This window comes from Dromiciops gliroides, chromosome 2 (genome assembly GCF_019393635.1).
Source record: "Dromiciops gliroides isolate mDroGli1 chromosome 2, mDroGli1.pri, whole genome shotgun sequence".
NCBI lineage: Eukaryota > Metazoa > Chordata > Mammalia > Microbiotheria > Microbiotheriidae > Dromiciops > Dromiciops gliroides.
The window spans coordinates 513,329,272-513,346,044 of record NC_057862.1 but is presented as its reverse complement, the minus strand read 5'-3'; the positions used below and the strand labels follow the sequence as shown (position 1 = coordinate 513,346,044).

At 33.3% G+C, this 16,773-nt stretch overlaps 1 protein-coding gene across 1 annotated transcript in view; it reads left to right on the top strand.

The window, feature by feature from the left end:
* The window catches only part of CSMD1 (CUB and Sushi multiple domains 1), a 2,580,735-nt gene that overhangs the window by 1,185,767 nt on the left and 1,378,195 nt on the right, over positions 1-16,773 (top strand). Inside the window, 1 exon segment of the mRNA XM_043985743.1 lies at positions 11,104-11,311. Coding sequence (XP_043841678.1) covers positions 11,104-11,311 — 208 coding nt within the window.

Sequence of the window (16,773 nt, the reverse complement as noted above, 5' to 3'; positions counted from 1 at the left end):
TATATTAATAGACATAAATATTTTATAATATATAACATATATTTTAAATAAATAATATCATTGTATCTAAAAACCAAAGAAAAGATACAGATTAGATAATATATTTACAGTCAATTTTATGATAAAGTTTGTTATCTGATGTCTATGTGGAATTCACACAAGTGCAGTATTAAAAGTCATTCTTCAATAGACAAGTGATCAAATTAACCAAGTAACTAACATGGTTATTGATAGCAAAAAGACCAACATTCCCAAAATATTCATGGACATATCACTTATGATAGCAAATTCTGTTGACCAAATTCTGTTGAAATATGTTGGGATGGAGGTGGGCAGCTAGGTGACACAGCGGGTAAAACACTGGCCCTGGATTCTGGAGGATCTGAGTTCAAATCCAGCCTCAGACGTCACACTTACTAGTTGTATGACCCTAGGCAAGTCACTTAACCCTCATTGCCCTGCCCTACCAAAAAAAAAATTGGGGATGGTCTTGTTTTGTAAGCTGTTATGAACATGAAAAATTCATTTGCACAATGAAAACCTTTGGAGAAGTTACATTGAATCAATACTCAATAGCCAACAGAATAACAAACATACATGCATTATGACTTTATATGACTATGTGAATAGCATCATTAATAAAAAGCAAGTTAATACTGTGCAAAAATAATGGTAAATTGATGTACCATAACTTCACTGAAATTTAAAGGATGCAGCCTTTCTTCCTGTTCACCATTGACATCCTAAATGTATTTTGTAGGGGATGATATGTTTACTGCCAAATGTCTGTCTATCTTTTAAAAAAATTAACATGGTTTAAACATTGAATACCTTGTCTCACAACATAAGTAAATTCTTATGATTAAGAAATTTAATTAGAGCTTGATAGTTTAAAGATGGAATAGAGAAAATTCAGAAATTGTATTGTGACCAAAATGATATCTTAGACACTTGCCATTTCTAAAGAATTACAATTTTATGAAAAGATACATACAAACCCTCCTTTTCATGCATATTCTCCAGTTTGTAGTCCCTACAGCATCCTTTATTATACATAACTTCAATTACTTACTGTGATAACTAGGAGAATGAGTTGAGAATGATACGTTGATGCCTGTTTTACATTTAAGTCATTTGAACATATGAATTTACTTAAACAATAAGTAATATCCCAATAATTATATTTTATTGGCATATTCTCTTCAATAAAAGAGAGAAGTTATTTGGTGTTGGTTAGAAATTGAAGGCTAGGGGCAGCTAGGTGGTGCAGTGGATAGAGCACCGGCACTGGAGTCAGGAGTACCTGAGTTCAAATCCGGCCTCAGACACTTAACACTTACTAGCTGTGTGATCCTGGGCAAGTCACTTAACCCCAATTGCCTCACTAAAAAAAAAAAAAAGAAAAAAAGAAAAAGAAATTGAAGGCTAGAAGAACTAATTAATGTTAAGCCAAATTGGAGCCAGAGGCAGAATCATATGATCTTACATTTCCCTTCTGAAAGGTAGTGAATTAAACAAAATAATGACTTTGTAATCATGAACTGTGTCAACAAAATCATGGAAATATTATATATTAATATGTGATAGACACATTACAAAAATAATATAGCTCACTAAAAACAAATTTATTATGTTCTCCAAATCTATTTCTCTTTCTGAAGGATGGTTTTATCTGAATGTCCAAAGCATAGATATTTCAGTTAAGAAAATTCAATCAAATGAACCTGGCCCATCCTGCCTTAAAAATATTGTTTAAGCCTATGTCTCCCATAATCTTTCACCTGTCCCAGTAGACCATATTATTGGACTATATTAACAAATGTCTTTGCATGCACATGCACACAAGCACATACATACAAAATGCATCTTCTGAATAGACACTAAATAAAACAAGTTCCTTTATTTCGGTGGGAAAATGAAACACATATAATCATCTCCATTATGTAAATAAGGAATTTGAGGTTCAGAGATGTTATGTGAAATAGCCAAGAGCACACAGGTAGTAAATGCAGATGCTGATAATTGAACATGAGTATTCTTATTACATGTTTTAACATTTCCCCCATACCAAATTGCTTTAATGATAATTATGACATGAATGAAATGACTGAGTACCACAGCTTAAACTACAGAAAAAGTAAAAGCTGTTTCTGTTGTAACAAATAAATATTCACCTTTACTTTGGAGTGTAGAGTGGGATGGGGAGGTATCACCTGTGATTTCACTGGTGTGGGGAGCTCCATGGTGTGGAAGGATCTTCACAAGTTGAAGACAGCAACTTGCATCTACCTGTCATACAGAATAGCCTGGCAACAGTGGGAGGTTAAATTACTTGCCTATAATTGTACATCTAGAATATATGTAGAGGCAGAATTTGAATACACATATTCCTAACTCCAACACTTATTAACTTTTCTATATCACCTATCTTTTTGCCTCTATATACTTGTTAATAATAATAATAATTAATAATAATATTTACTTTTTGTAAGACAGAAGTTTGGAAAAGACTATATATATATTATCAAATCTGATCATCACAATAATTATGTATTTTACTCCCATTTTATAGATAGACAAATTGAGGCTCAGAGGCATTAATGTAGTTGTCATCACATATGTGTCTAAAGTATAATTTTTGTTCAGTTCTTCTTGATTTTCATACCCAGTCCTCCATGTACTATGTCCTATTAAGCTTACATATGTGTGATATAAAGGACCCTATTTTTAAAGTTTAGAGAATAGTTAGGATAATAATTTTGGTTTTTAAAAGTTGACTCATGACTAAATTAAGTATAATTCTGTGTTCTTGGGAAGAATAAATGATTGTCAGCAAAGATGCTACCAACTAAAGAAACCCTGGCTGGTTCAGTTAAACCTTTAAGGCATGCCAAATAATGCAAACTCATGGTTCATTTAGAGCTGTCTGAAGATGCAATTTTCTTTAATTGATAAGCTTTACATAATGTCACTGGAAACAGTGCTTCATAAAATGTCAGTCAAATGTTGGTTTTTTTTTTAAATTACATCCATCCTGCTGCCATTTATGAAGGGGCAAGGAAAAGACTTGGAGTGACATAGCTTTGAGGGGGAAGGAAAGGAGGGGAGATCATGCCTTTTATAGCTAACTATAAATTCTGTAATATTTAAAACACAGCTGTGTTTTTATCAGCAATGTTACAGAAGCAACATTGTAAAATGAATCTTAAATGATCTGTCAAATTAAGGCCACGCAATGTAAAGTAAGATTTAATGGAACAGCCTTGATGATATGAATCCCAGTTTTAAATTACGTAGAAGCAGTTTAGACTGAGTTGGCTTTAAGCACATTTTTTTTTTTTGCTAACTGTGCAATAAAGAAATACAAATGAAATCTGACTAGAATGACAACTTTAAAGAAAAACTGATATTATAAGATGTGAGGTTCCAAATACTTTGTAAATTGTTTATTATTTGAGATAACTCAATTAATGGACTAGGATACAAGAAAGGCTAGAAAAATCATCTGATATAGCTTAATACTTGTTGATAATAGTATTATAATAGAGAATATTAGCATGGAAGGTAAACATTAGGTTATAATCAGTATCTCTGCTCTTATTTCACATATGTATACCAATAATTATATTATTATAAGGAACTCCCTAGAAGAAAACTCTATCAATGCAAAATGGCATTTTCTCTGAAACTTAAAGTCTTATTGAGCAACCTGGTTTTCTGAGAGGTTACGTTAAGAACTTGGCCAGATTCATACAGCTAGTAGGTATCAGAAACTACTCTTTATGCACTTATTCCTGACTGTGAAGGTAGCTTATTCTCCACTATTCTATGTTGACTCTCATTTCATATTTTCTTTCTAAATAAAAACCTATTGTTCAAATTTCTGTCAATGTGGATAGGTTAGTTGCACACTAAAGCAGTTTGACCACACCTATTGTTTTCAGGTCTGATCACCACATTTTAAGAAAATCATTGACAAAATCATTGTGCAAAGCCTGGACAAGAGAATATTTATGACAGGAAGGCTATTAAATAAAATTCTGGCTAGAATGATGAATTAGAATGAAAAAGCCCTATATTCAAGTCCTGCTTCAGACAATTACTGACCAAGGGGAAATCACTCAAATTTTTTCAACCTGTTTCTTATTCTATAAAATATAGATAAGTACAGCACCCACCTCATGGAGCTGTTGTGAAGATCAAATGATATAAGATAAAGAGCTTTGTACATCTTATAGCACTAGCTATTAGGAGGCATGATAATTATAGCTCTTGAAGCCTAGGTAGGTTGGAACCAGGTTGTGAAGGTCCTTAAGAGACAAAAGGAGGAAAATGTTATTTTTTTTTATTCTAGAGATAAGATGAAGCCATTGATGCTTACTGATTCAAAGAGTGACATGGTCAAACTTGTGCTGTATGGAGGACACATTTAAGAGGGCATGGATCAAGGAGACTTTTAGGAAATTACTTAAATCTTCAAGGTCTAGGTGACAGGTGATGAGGGCCTTAACTAGGTTGGTAGCCATGGGAATAAAGAGACTGAAACAAATATAAGATGGTAGGGAGGTAGAATAAACGAGATGATTCATGGCTCTTAATCTTAGAATAGAGTAGTCTTAGGAGAATAAAATTCACAAGTCAATAAAAGGCCAATGGAAAAATCCATAGTGAATAGAAGCATGCAACAACTTATTCACAAAAGCTTTGTATAAATATATGCACATATAGATATATAAACGTACTTTTACAAATATGTGTATATATACATATAAAATCATATTTAACCAATTCTATCCACTTTGTTCATAGATAATACAATTTATTAAATTAATTGCTATTGCCAACTTTATGGTCTTTATCTCATCTGCCTAGATTGTAGGTTCCTTTCTCAATACAGAGTGAATCTTTGTTCATTGACAATGCAGTGGCTGTTATTTAACTGATGCATTTCTGCTTGAATAAATTGGATAATAATGTATATAGGCCAAGGCATTTTGGTCTAAGTTATTTCCTCTTTTGTTTGAAAATACTCTTTTAACTGCAATTCTGTCATACTTACCTTTCATTTCCCTTCTTTTTTCCCCACATCAGCTTTTCTCCTCCCTATACTTTCTCTCTTCTTCTTTTATCCTTTTCCTTCCACTTCCCTTCCCTGAATTCTCAAATTATCCTTTCACTTCATTATGTTTTTTTCTGTCCTCAGTCAAAGTGACATTATGATTTCACCTAACACATTAGGATATAAAGATGCTGTTAAAAATGAGATTTCTTCTTCTGACTCCCACATGCCTTTCCTTTTAGATCTTAGGAGCTACTTAAAAGAGTTGCAAAGATAGGGGTGACCAGTAAGACATTTGAGGCCTTGATTTATTAACTTTTTAGTACAACATATGCATTCATGATTAATGTGGTGCATTTACAAGATACATTGGATTGGAATCAATCTATCTGGTTTTTAAATCTGTCACTCACTCCTTGTATGTTCTTAAAGAAACCACTTACCCTTGGTTCTCAATTTCATGTAGAAAATGAATATGTTGAACTAGAGGGACTCAAAAATCCCTTCACGATCTAACTAAACCCATGATCCTATGTAAATATATGCATTCTTAAATTAATTGAACAGATGCATTTCTAGGCAAGGTGAATTTAGAGCAAATTTTTATTAGATAGATCCTAGATGCTCTTTGACTTCCATCAGGAAAAATTTTTTTTTTCAGAAAGAAAAATTATTAGACTTTGCTTGACATAAAATACTTACCCAAATGTCTGTCAATAGTTTTATAGCCTAATGTTTACCTTCCATGCTAATTAATATTCTCTATTATAATACTATTATCATCAAGTATTAAGCTATAATAAATAAAATTTAAAGGTATTCATTATAATAAATGGCTGGAACATAATGATAATGACACATACTTCTATGCAACTATAATTTATAAATACTTATAATTTTTCTTCCTCAACAACTCAGTGAAGTAGGAGACATGAGGATTATTAATCTTATTTTATAGATAAGGAAATTGAGGTTCAGCTTTGTCTCAAATATGAATCAAAGTTAAGAATAGGGCTCAGGTCCTTTGATTTTACATCTAATGAAATCTAATTGTAATATTATATTATGAACAATTTCATCTAGGACCTCCATTTAACAAAATATTCATTAGTTTCTTCAGCATGATAAGCATCTCCCTATATACAGCTCCATAGAACGTTAGATAAAGAAGACATAATTTTTAGTTTTGAACTATATTGTACTTGTTTGTGTGCATTAATGAGAGACTATATAAATGGAGTCACTTTCATAGAAATTCTGTTCTCTACAGTTAGAATGCATGTCTATTCTACTTGAAAAAATATTTTAGTTGTAAACTTTTTTTGTTTTATCTTTGTTATTCATTATAAATCCAGTAAAATCCAGTCCATTTATCCAGAGGCAGCTGATACTACAGTGTGCAGTTTACTGGATCTGGAGTCAGGAGGACCCAGGTTCAAATCTGATTGTTTGACCCAGGGCAAATCACTTAACCTTTGTCTTAGTTTCCTCAACCATAAAATGGACAAAATAATACTGCTTACTTCACAGGATTGTTGTAACTGTCAAATGAGATATTTGTCAAAGTGCTTAGCACAGTGCCTGTTACATAGCAAGATACTCTATGAATGCTTATTCCCTTCTCTCCCCATATAATCATATGGAGTTCATTTGAACCTAAAAGACATTGCTTATAGTCTCAGTGGAATGGAAACATACCACCATCCCCACCCCTAACAGATTCTGTGAAAGAGAAAAGTAATTTCACTGTGAACCAAGGAATCATAGTGGGAATCGGAAGAGATGCTGAAAAACTTTAGAAGGGGAATGGTTTTCCTAATTTTCACAAAAAGCTAAAAGCAAATGTTTTAATTCTCAGCAAGATTATAGAATGATTGGGATGAATATAACCAATTTGAGCTTTAAAAATACAAAAAATGATAATCACTAGATCATCAATGTTTTATCAAGAAAAAGTAATGACAGACAAAACTCATTTCCTTTTGGTATCAGGGTCACTAGATTGATACCTCAGTGGAATGCTGCAGACATAGTATATATAACTATTAGCATGATATTAGATAAAATATTGCATGTTTGACTTGTGGACAAGGTAGTAAGATTTGAGTAGACTGATTATACAATTGGTTGAATGATGAGACCTAAAGACCAATCATCAATGACTGTCAATCTGGAAGGAGGTCTCTAGAGGAGTATTTTGGGAAGCTATTCTTTGGCTCTTGCTGGTTAATATTTTTCTCAAGGGCTTCAATGAAATCATAGAGGTCAACTTTATCCAAAGCATTGTTGTTATTCACACTGCAAAGATTTGCATTTTCAAGAATGATTTATATTAGTTTTCACTTGAACTCTTTTTAGAATGAACTGAAGATATCTATCTATCTATCTTGTGAAATACAGGTATATAGACAATTCCAGTGTAATTGTATAATGGGCATGGTTTCAATAAGTATTTACTTGTGTATTGTTTATAGGATCAAGGCAACTGGCAATCCAGTGAATAAAGCACTGGGTAAAGATTGAGGAAACCTAAGTCCAAATCTGACCTCAGACACAAAGTAGCTATGTGACCCTGGGCAATTAACTTAACATTTGTTTGCCTCAGTTTACTCAGCTATAAAAATGGAGATAATAACAACACCTACCTCACAACAGAGATGTTGTGGGGAATAAATAAGTAAAGTGCTTAGTACAGAACCTGGCACATAGTAGGTGCTATATAAATGCTTACTTCCTTCCCTTTCCTTCATAGATTTAGATCGAGAAGAAATTTTTGAGAATACATAGTGCCACCCTTTCATTTTATAGATGAAGAAACTGAGGTTCAGGTAAATTAAGCAACTTATCTACCTACAGTTATATAAATAGTAAGGTTCAGAGGTTAAATATGAACACAAGCCTTAAGGGTCAATTTTGTCTTCACTGAACAAGGCTATTATCTGCTCTGTGGATTATGTAAAGAAATACTTCAAAGCCAGGGTAGTTTGCAACTCTTATTCAATCCATTCTACTTGTCTCTGGCATTTTTTGCCATATATATGGAATGCAAGATCATTTCAGTATAAAGTCTAAATAGTACCAAAATGAGTAGCTAAATTACTTCCACCCAAAGAATCAAATTATTTATTTAAATCCTTTTGCACCCCGCCCCCATTCTCAAAATGTGATATGAGAATCATCAACTCCTTTCTGGAGTTATTTGTTTTCTAATCTGAAACTGATTAAAGTGGCCTTCTAGGATCAAAGTTTCATGTCAGACATCCCAGTAATTAGGTACCATTCTGTCACATTTTTTTGTAGAGAACAGAATAAAAGACTGTGAAGTGTAGAATCTAAATTCTACTTTGTAAATAAGGATTTTTTAAAATGTAAATTTATAGTTTAAATTGATCCCTGTCATAGAAATACTTTCAGCCCTGCCACAATTTGTTTTATTTTTTAAAATAAACTGAATTTCATACCAATGAATGTCATGTGCATTATATATGTTTCCTTCTCTAGGTATAATGCTAAATGATTATATCAATAAGATTATTATAATTATTATGTAATATATTATTATAATAATTATAATATTATATAATATTTTCCATGAGGAGTAGTGGAAAGAGTCCCAATAAATCTTTTATGGTTTTTAGCATAGCATTATCATAAATATACCTCATTTTACTAAAATGCTATATAAGGAACTGAAGTTCTTCCTGTCATAAAAACTCAGTGATGATTGCAAATATGAGGAAAATAATGTTTCATGCCAGCCATCACCATATGTCTCTTTCTCTATCTCTCTGGACTTCACTGTCTTTCTTCTCCCTTCCCATCCCACTCTCATGCTTATAGCTAAGTTACTCCAAGGTATATACTTTCTATCCTTCCTTTTCTAGGTACTATAGTTTATTTGGTAAAGGAAAGGCATGTAATTCACCCTTATCACAGACAAGGAAAAGGCTCCTGTCCTTTCCTGACCTTTTCCCCTAGGCCTGGGTGGGGCTCCCCTAAAATCTGAGGAGCCTTCTGAAGATTTTATGATTAGTGTTACATAATGCCACATTGTAATGCACATATATTTTTGTAGTCACATACTTATATAACTATACATATAGACTATATAATTATGCATACATGTATGTGTGTGACTATATAACTATATATAAAACTATATATAACTATATAACTATAACTATAATTATATATAAATATATACATATATAAAACTAGTTACAACCATAACTATAAAACTATAAAAACATAACTACAACCATAAAACATAACCATTTATGCACACATATATGCACATACATACATACATACACACACACATGACATCTAGCTGTATACAATTATCCCTTCCAGATCACAAGGGTTAAGGGTATGACACTCCAGCAATCTGGAAAATCTGCCTAAATTTTTTTGGCCTTCCCTTTTTACCAGAGAAGTCTGATCTTTTTTTTTCCCACTTCTTTTATGGGGTATTTAGAGTACTTTATTGTAAAATGTAGGTTAAGTTTTTGGTCAGAGGCTCTGTGTCATCTGCTGGCCTTCATATGTCATCTGTGGTTTCTGCAAAAATCCCCCAAATTTTCCATTTAATTTCTAATGCTGATCTGCAGTATATGGAAACTGCAATGGGGAAAGTTGTGATGCAGAAAGTATACCTTTATCTATATATATAAATATATCTGTATATATAAGAATATAGTTGTATATGTGTGTGTATATGTGTATTTGTGATATATATATATATAATATGTGTATGTTTGTGCATATTTTTACAAAAAGACATAAATTCATGGATCCTAAGTTAATAAATATTGCTTAAATGCAAATAATAGACATCTGGTACTTTTATTACCTCAGGTGATGGGGGCTCCATAATTAAGCATAAGGGAAGAATTTCTGGGAGAGACATTCTCAGGTGTTCTGGAAGTTAAAAAAAAAACATCCAAAACCAAAAAAACTGTACACATATCCTAGCTTATGTCTGCATCTGAGAACTGGGATCTCAGCTTTCTCTCAAAATAATTATCAAAATTCTATCCCTTTCTAATCTTAGAAAGAAAAGGGCCTATAAGGATCTTTGGACTAAGGACACTTGCACATAATCTAGTATGACACCCTCATGAATAGAAGGAGACACTGAAAGTGTGCCAAATTGGCTAAACGTTACCAAACCAGTAAGTTGCAGAGCCATTCTCAGAATCTTAACTACATAGGTCTTATGAAATTGCAACTTGAGAAAAATAAAGTGTTCAACAAAGTTCTTTACACATAAATATATATCACTTTGTTTTCCCCTTCCTCCTCCCATATTTAAAATAAATGCCATCTCAATTTAAATAAATTCAGCAATGCCCATTTTCTCATTCTCTCTTTTTCTCTGCATTATAAGTCACTGTGGCCAAAATTCATTATACTGTCCTAGCTTGATCTTCAGAGTGTAGACATGATCTTTTTCTAGGACTTTCATCTTTTCTAGCTTTTCTAGAACTTTTCTAGGTGATTAAGGCCTGCTAGAGCCTGTGATCCCAGTGGCATAAACTTCTAGAGTCCTGGATCACTTCCACAAAAAAACAAAACCAAAAAAACCCCAAAAAATCCCAAAAAACTTCTTTGCTTAGTCTTTCCTAATAGCATTACTATAGTTTGGTTAAAATTCTTTTAAAACCTTGATTTCAGATTTGAATATGTTTCTTTTTTCTTTTTGGAGAATTCATTCATTATTAAGATTCATGTTTAACCAAGTTTTCTCTTTTAGTATTCTATCCATCCTCTCCTTAGAGCTTTCCTAAAATAAGCATTTTCATGAATCAGGCAATAATTTCTTTGAGGCCTTTCAAATCAGACATACCTACAACAATCTAGGACAAATAAAGTAACATTCAAATGACTTCCATGTTTTAAGAAGGAACATCATTTTTTCTAATGCAATAAATGAAGCTAAAATATTTTCATCTCAATGTTCAGTAGAATTTTAAACTATAAGATTTTAAAATTACTTTAGTCCTTATAAATCTGAATAACTTTTGTTTCTTTCTTCCTCTTAGCTGAAGGTGCTTGTGGTGGAACTTTGAGAGGGACAAGTGGTGCCATTTTTAGCCCTCATTTCCCTTCAGAATATGACAATAATGCTGACTGCACATGGACCATTCTTGCTGAGCCTGGAGATACCATTGCTTTGGTCTTTACTGACTTCCAGCTAGAAGAAGGTTATGATTTCTTAGAGATCAGTGGAACAGAAGCACCATCAATATGGTAAGTACAGGAAGGATTATGAGCATGGAATTTTAAAATAATAACTGATAAACTAGTTCTCAGGGATTCTACAATAAATTTTTCATTGTTTTATAATTAATTAATCATCCATGATTGATGAAAAGAAACAATAAATAGATTGTATTGACTTTAGAGGCCTTGTCCAAGTATAGTACTTGTTTGTGAGACTTGAAAGGGAATCTGAAAACTCTCTGTGACACATTAACTTCCTGATATCTGTCAATCCCTTGTCCCATCCACACTACCTGTCAGTTTGAAATCACTAGAGGAGAGAGAGGTTATGTGCCATTTGGGAATGAAATGAGGTAAGAAAAAAAAAGGACAGAAAGGAACAAGTGGGACCTGACATCTCTGGAATTGGTTTCTTTGCCTTTATTCCCTTGAGTTCATGTGGTCCATGCAACAGAGATATCTGTATGTATAGAGATTGCCTATTGGATTTAAAGATGATGTCACAAATGGTTCTGCTACCTGGGTGGAATGTGACTGAAAAGGTGTTTCAAAATTAAACAAATTGACTGAATAAAAATATAAGTATAAGCCTCCACCAAGTCATTTTTTTAAAGATCAAGAAAAAAACCAAATATGTGAACCTAGTCCTTAGCAAATAACCCAAGTTAACAACAGTGAAACAAATGTCAGTTGTCTAGAATTTATCTTTTGAAAGGAAAATAGTTTTGGATTTGCTTATATTTTGTTCAGTTTGGACAGTGATTTGTGTATCAAAGGATATGCCATCCACATTGTGAAAAATTACTTGAAATTATGATTCTCAACAATATGTTGTAGGCATCAACCTACATTTAAAAAAAATGCATAGCTGATAACTTGGTAACTTAGAGACCTTAAGAAGGCAATCAGGAACCCCTAAGTGAGTAAACTGGGTGTCATAATTACAAAGTAGATACAGAGTAAAACTGAAAATATTATTTGATCTCAGTAGATGTGGGATATAGTTGCAATGAAGGAACAGCTGAGTATGTGTATAGATGGAAAAATTTATAAATGAGTAATTCAACTAAAAGCATAAATATTTTATTTATGCAGATAAGGCAAAATAGTAAAGCTTTTTAAATATTATCACAAATATATCAGAGTAATCAGTTCTTTAATTTATTTGGTTTTACCTCAGCAAATCCTGAGTAATGGATAATTTATTTTGTCCTGCTGTAGAGGTAAGCAGAAGGCTGCATTCATATATACATGAGCAAAGGATAAGGTTGATCCAGTGATTGTGCACAGGACCAGTCCTTGTAATACTGAAAGGTCCAGATAATCATGGTGCTAGAAGTGATCTGAGAGACTATCTACAGATCCAAAGTTTTTGGAGTTTCACTCTAAAGATATGATGTAAATATGGGGGTGCTATTATTGTTATCTCATGTGTTGTTAGGAAAACAGTGAAATCTAGTTGAGTTTTTTCAAACTATTTACTGAAACACATCTGATGTTAAGCAATGTATGATGTTACTGGCCAAATAGACATTATATCTTTTCTTCTTTTTCTTACATTTTCCTTTTTGAAACTAGAGAAGTGTCATCATTTTTATCATAAAATTATTTTATTATTTTCTAGTTAAATGTAGAGATAGTTTTCCATATTTGTTTTTATAAGATTTCTGGTTTCAAATTTTTCTCCTTCCCTTCACTCCCTCTTCTTTCCCCAAGAGAGCAAGCAATTTGATATAGGTTATATATGTACAATCACATTAAACATATTTCTACATTAGTCATTCTGTGAAAGAAGAATCAGAGGAAAAGGGAAAAACTTCAAAAAAAGAAAAAACAACAAAAAAAATAGAAATAGTATGGTTAAATCTGTATCTAGATGCCACAGTCCTTTTTTTCTGGATTTGGAGAGCATTTTACATCATGAGTCCTTTGGAAGTATCTTGGACTATTGTATTACTGAGAAGAGTCAAGTCTATCACAGTTGATGAATACACACCGTTGTTGATATTGTGTACAATGTTCTTCTGGTTCTGCTCATCTCACTCAGCATCAGTTCATGTAAGTCCTTCCAGGTTTCTCTGAAATCCACGTGCTTATCATTTCTTACAACGCAATAGTATTCCATTACATGCATATACCACAACTTGTTCAGCCATTCCCCAATTGATGGGCATCCCCTCAATTTCCAATTCCTTGCCACCACAAATAGAGCAGTTATAAATATTTTTATACATGTAGATCTTTTTCCCTTTTTTATGATCTCTTTCAGAAAAAGAACCAATAATGGTATTGCTGGGCCAAAGGGCACAGCTTTATAGCCCTTTGGGCATAGTTCCAAATTGTTGGAGTTCCAGAATGGTTGGAGCAATTCACAGCTCCACCGACAATGCATTAGTGTTTCAATTTTTCCACAGCTTCTCCAAGATTTATTATTTTCCCTTTTTGTCATATTAAACAATCTGATAGGTGCCAGGTGGTACCTCAGAATTGTTTTAATTTGCATTTCTCTAATCAGTAGTGATTAAGAGCATTTTTTCATATGGCAATAGAGAGCTTTGATTTTTCTCATCAGATAACTGCCTATTCATATCCTTTGACCATTTCTCAATTGGGGAAAGATTAGATTCTTATATATTTAATTAGTTCCTGATATATATTAGAAATGAGGCCTTTATCAGAAATACTGGCTATAAAAATTATCTCACAGCTTTCTGCCTCCCTTTTAATTTTGGATGCATTGCTTCTATTTGTATAAAACCTTTTTAATTTAATGTAATCAAAATCGTCCATTTTGCATTTCATAATATTCTCTATCTCATGTTTGGTCATGAACTAATCTCACATAAATCTGAGAGGTAAACTATTCCTTCCTCTCCTGATTTACCTATGGTATCACCTTTTATGTCTAAATCATGTACCCATTTTAACTTTATTTTAGTATATGGCATAATATTTTGGTCTATGCATAGTTTCTTCCAGTTTTCTCAACAATTTTTGTCATATACTGAGTTCCTATCCCAGAATCTGAAGTATTTGGGCTTATCAAACAGTACATTACTAAAGTCATTTACTAATGTCTCCTATGCCTAACCTATTCCATTTATCTACCACTCTATTTCTAATCCAGTATCAAATAGTTTTGATGACTGCCACTTTATAGTAAAGCTTCAAACTTGGTATAGCTAGCCTACCTTCCTGTGCATTTTTTCAATAGTTCCCTTAGTATTTTTGACCTTTTGTTCTTCCAGATGAATTTTGTTATTATTTTTTCTAGCTCTGTAAAATAATTTTAGGTAGCCTGATTGGTATGGCACTGAATAAGTAAATTAATTTAAGTAAAATTGACATTTTTATTATGTTAGCTCAGCCTATCCATGAGCAATTGATGTTTTTCCTGTTTATTTAGATCTGATTTTATTTGTGTGAAACATGTTTTGTAATTGTGTTCATAAAGTTCCTGGTTTTGGCTTAACAAGTAGACAAGTATTTTACTTGAAAGTCTACTATTACTTTATTTTTATTTATTTATTTTTTTACAAATATTTATTTTATTTTTTCCAGTTACATATAAGGGTAGTTCTCAATATTCATTTTCATAAGATTTAGAATTCCAAATTTTTCTCCCTCCTTTCCCCCTCCCTCCCACAAGACAGCAACCAATCTGGTATATGCTATAAATGTTCAATCTACCAGTGCTCTTTTTATCAGTTCTTTCTATGGGAATGGATAGTATGCTTCATCAGTAGTCATTTGGGATTGTCTTGGATCATTATATTGCTGAGAATAGTTAAATCATTCACAATTGCTCATCAAACAATACTGCTGTAACTATGCACAATGTCCTCCCAGTTCTGCTCACTTCACTATACATCAATTCATGAGTCTTTCCAGGTTTTTCTGGGATCATCCTGTTTGTCATTTCCTATATCACAATACCTTTCCCCTATAATCATATACCATAGCTTCTTCAGTAATTCCTCAGTTGATGGACATTCCCTTGATTCCTAATTCTTAGCCACCACAAAGAGTTGATATAAATATTTTTTGTACAATTTTCCCCCCTTTTCTCTTTTTTACAATTACTATTGTTAACTGTTTCTCTCCATCCTATTCCCTTCCCCATGATATTTATTCTATTATCTATCTTCTTTCACCCTATCCCTCTTCAAAGGGGATTGCTTCTGTCTATCCCCTCCCCCAATCTGCCCTCCCTTCTTTTGCCCCTCTCTCTTTATTCCCTTCTCCTACTATTTTCCTGCAGGGTTATAGAGATTACTCCATGCCATTGAGTGTTTATGTTATTCTCTCCTTGAGCCCATTCTGATGAGATTAAGGTCTTTGAGCCAATTCTAATGAGTGCTAGGCTCATTTAGTGCCCAGATTAAAATAGATTACTCCACCCAATTGGGTATGTGTGTGTTAATTCCTCCTCTAATGAGGTTAAGTGCTTTGAACCTATTCTGATGAGTGTAAAGTTCATGTACTGCCCTGCTCCTCTCCCATCTCTTTCCCCACTCCATAAACCCTTTCCTGTTTCTTTCATGTGGGATTTTGCCCCAGGCTACCTCTTCCCTTCCCTCTATCCCAGTGCATTCCTCTCACCCCTCAATTTTATCCTAAAATTGTCATCATGGGACACCTAGGTGACAAAGTGGACAAAGCATCTGCCCCAGGCCCAGGGGGGACCACAGCCAAAACCTAGCCTCAGGCACAAGACAATCACTCACTGCATGACCCCAGGTATGTCCCCCAAATCCACTTTTTATGCTTCTCTAGGGTCTTGTATTTGAAAGTCAAATTTGCCATTCAGTTCAGGTCTTTTCATCATGAATACCTGAAAATCCTCTTTTTCATTGAAGACCTATTTTTTTCCCCTGAAAGATTATACACAGTTTTGCTGGATAAGTGATTCTTGGTTGTAATGCCAATTCCTTTGCCCTCTGGAATATTATATCCCATGCCCTCTAGTCCTTTAATGTAAAAGATGCTAGATCTTGTGCTATCCTGACTGGGGCTCCGCAGTTTGGAATATTTTCTCCTTGATCTGGAAGCTATGGAATTTGGCTATAATATTCCTGGGAGTTTTGCTTTTGGTATCTCTTTCAGGAGGTAATTGGTGGATTGTTTCAATTTCTATTTTACCTTCTGCTTCTAGAATATTAGGGCAGTTTTCCCTGACAATTTCTTGGAAGATGATGTCTAAGCTCTTTCCTTGATCATGGTTTTCAGGTAGACCAATAATTTTCAAATTATCTCTCCTGGACCTATTTTCCAGATCATCAGTTTTTCCCAGAAGATACTTCACATTGCCCTCTATTTTTTTATTCATTTGGATTTGCTTTATTGTGTCTTGGTTTCACATAAAGTTACTGGCTTCCATTTGTTCAGTCCTAATTCTTAGGCAATTATTTTCATCAGAGAGCTTTTCCATTTGGCTTTTCAAGCTGTTGAGGGGCAGCTAGGTGACTCAGTGAATAAAGCACTGGCCT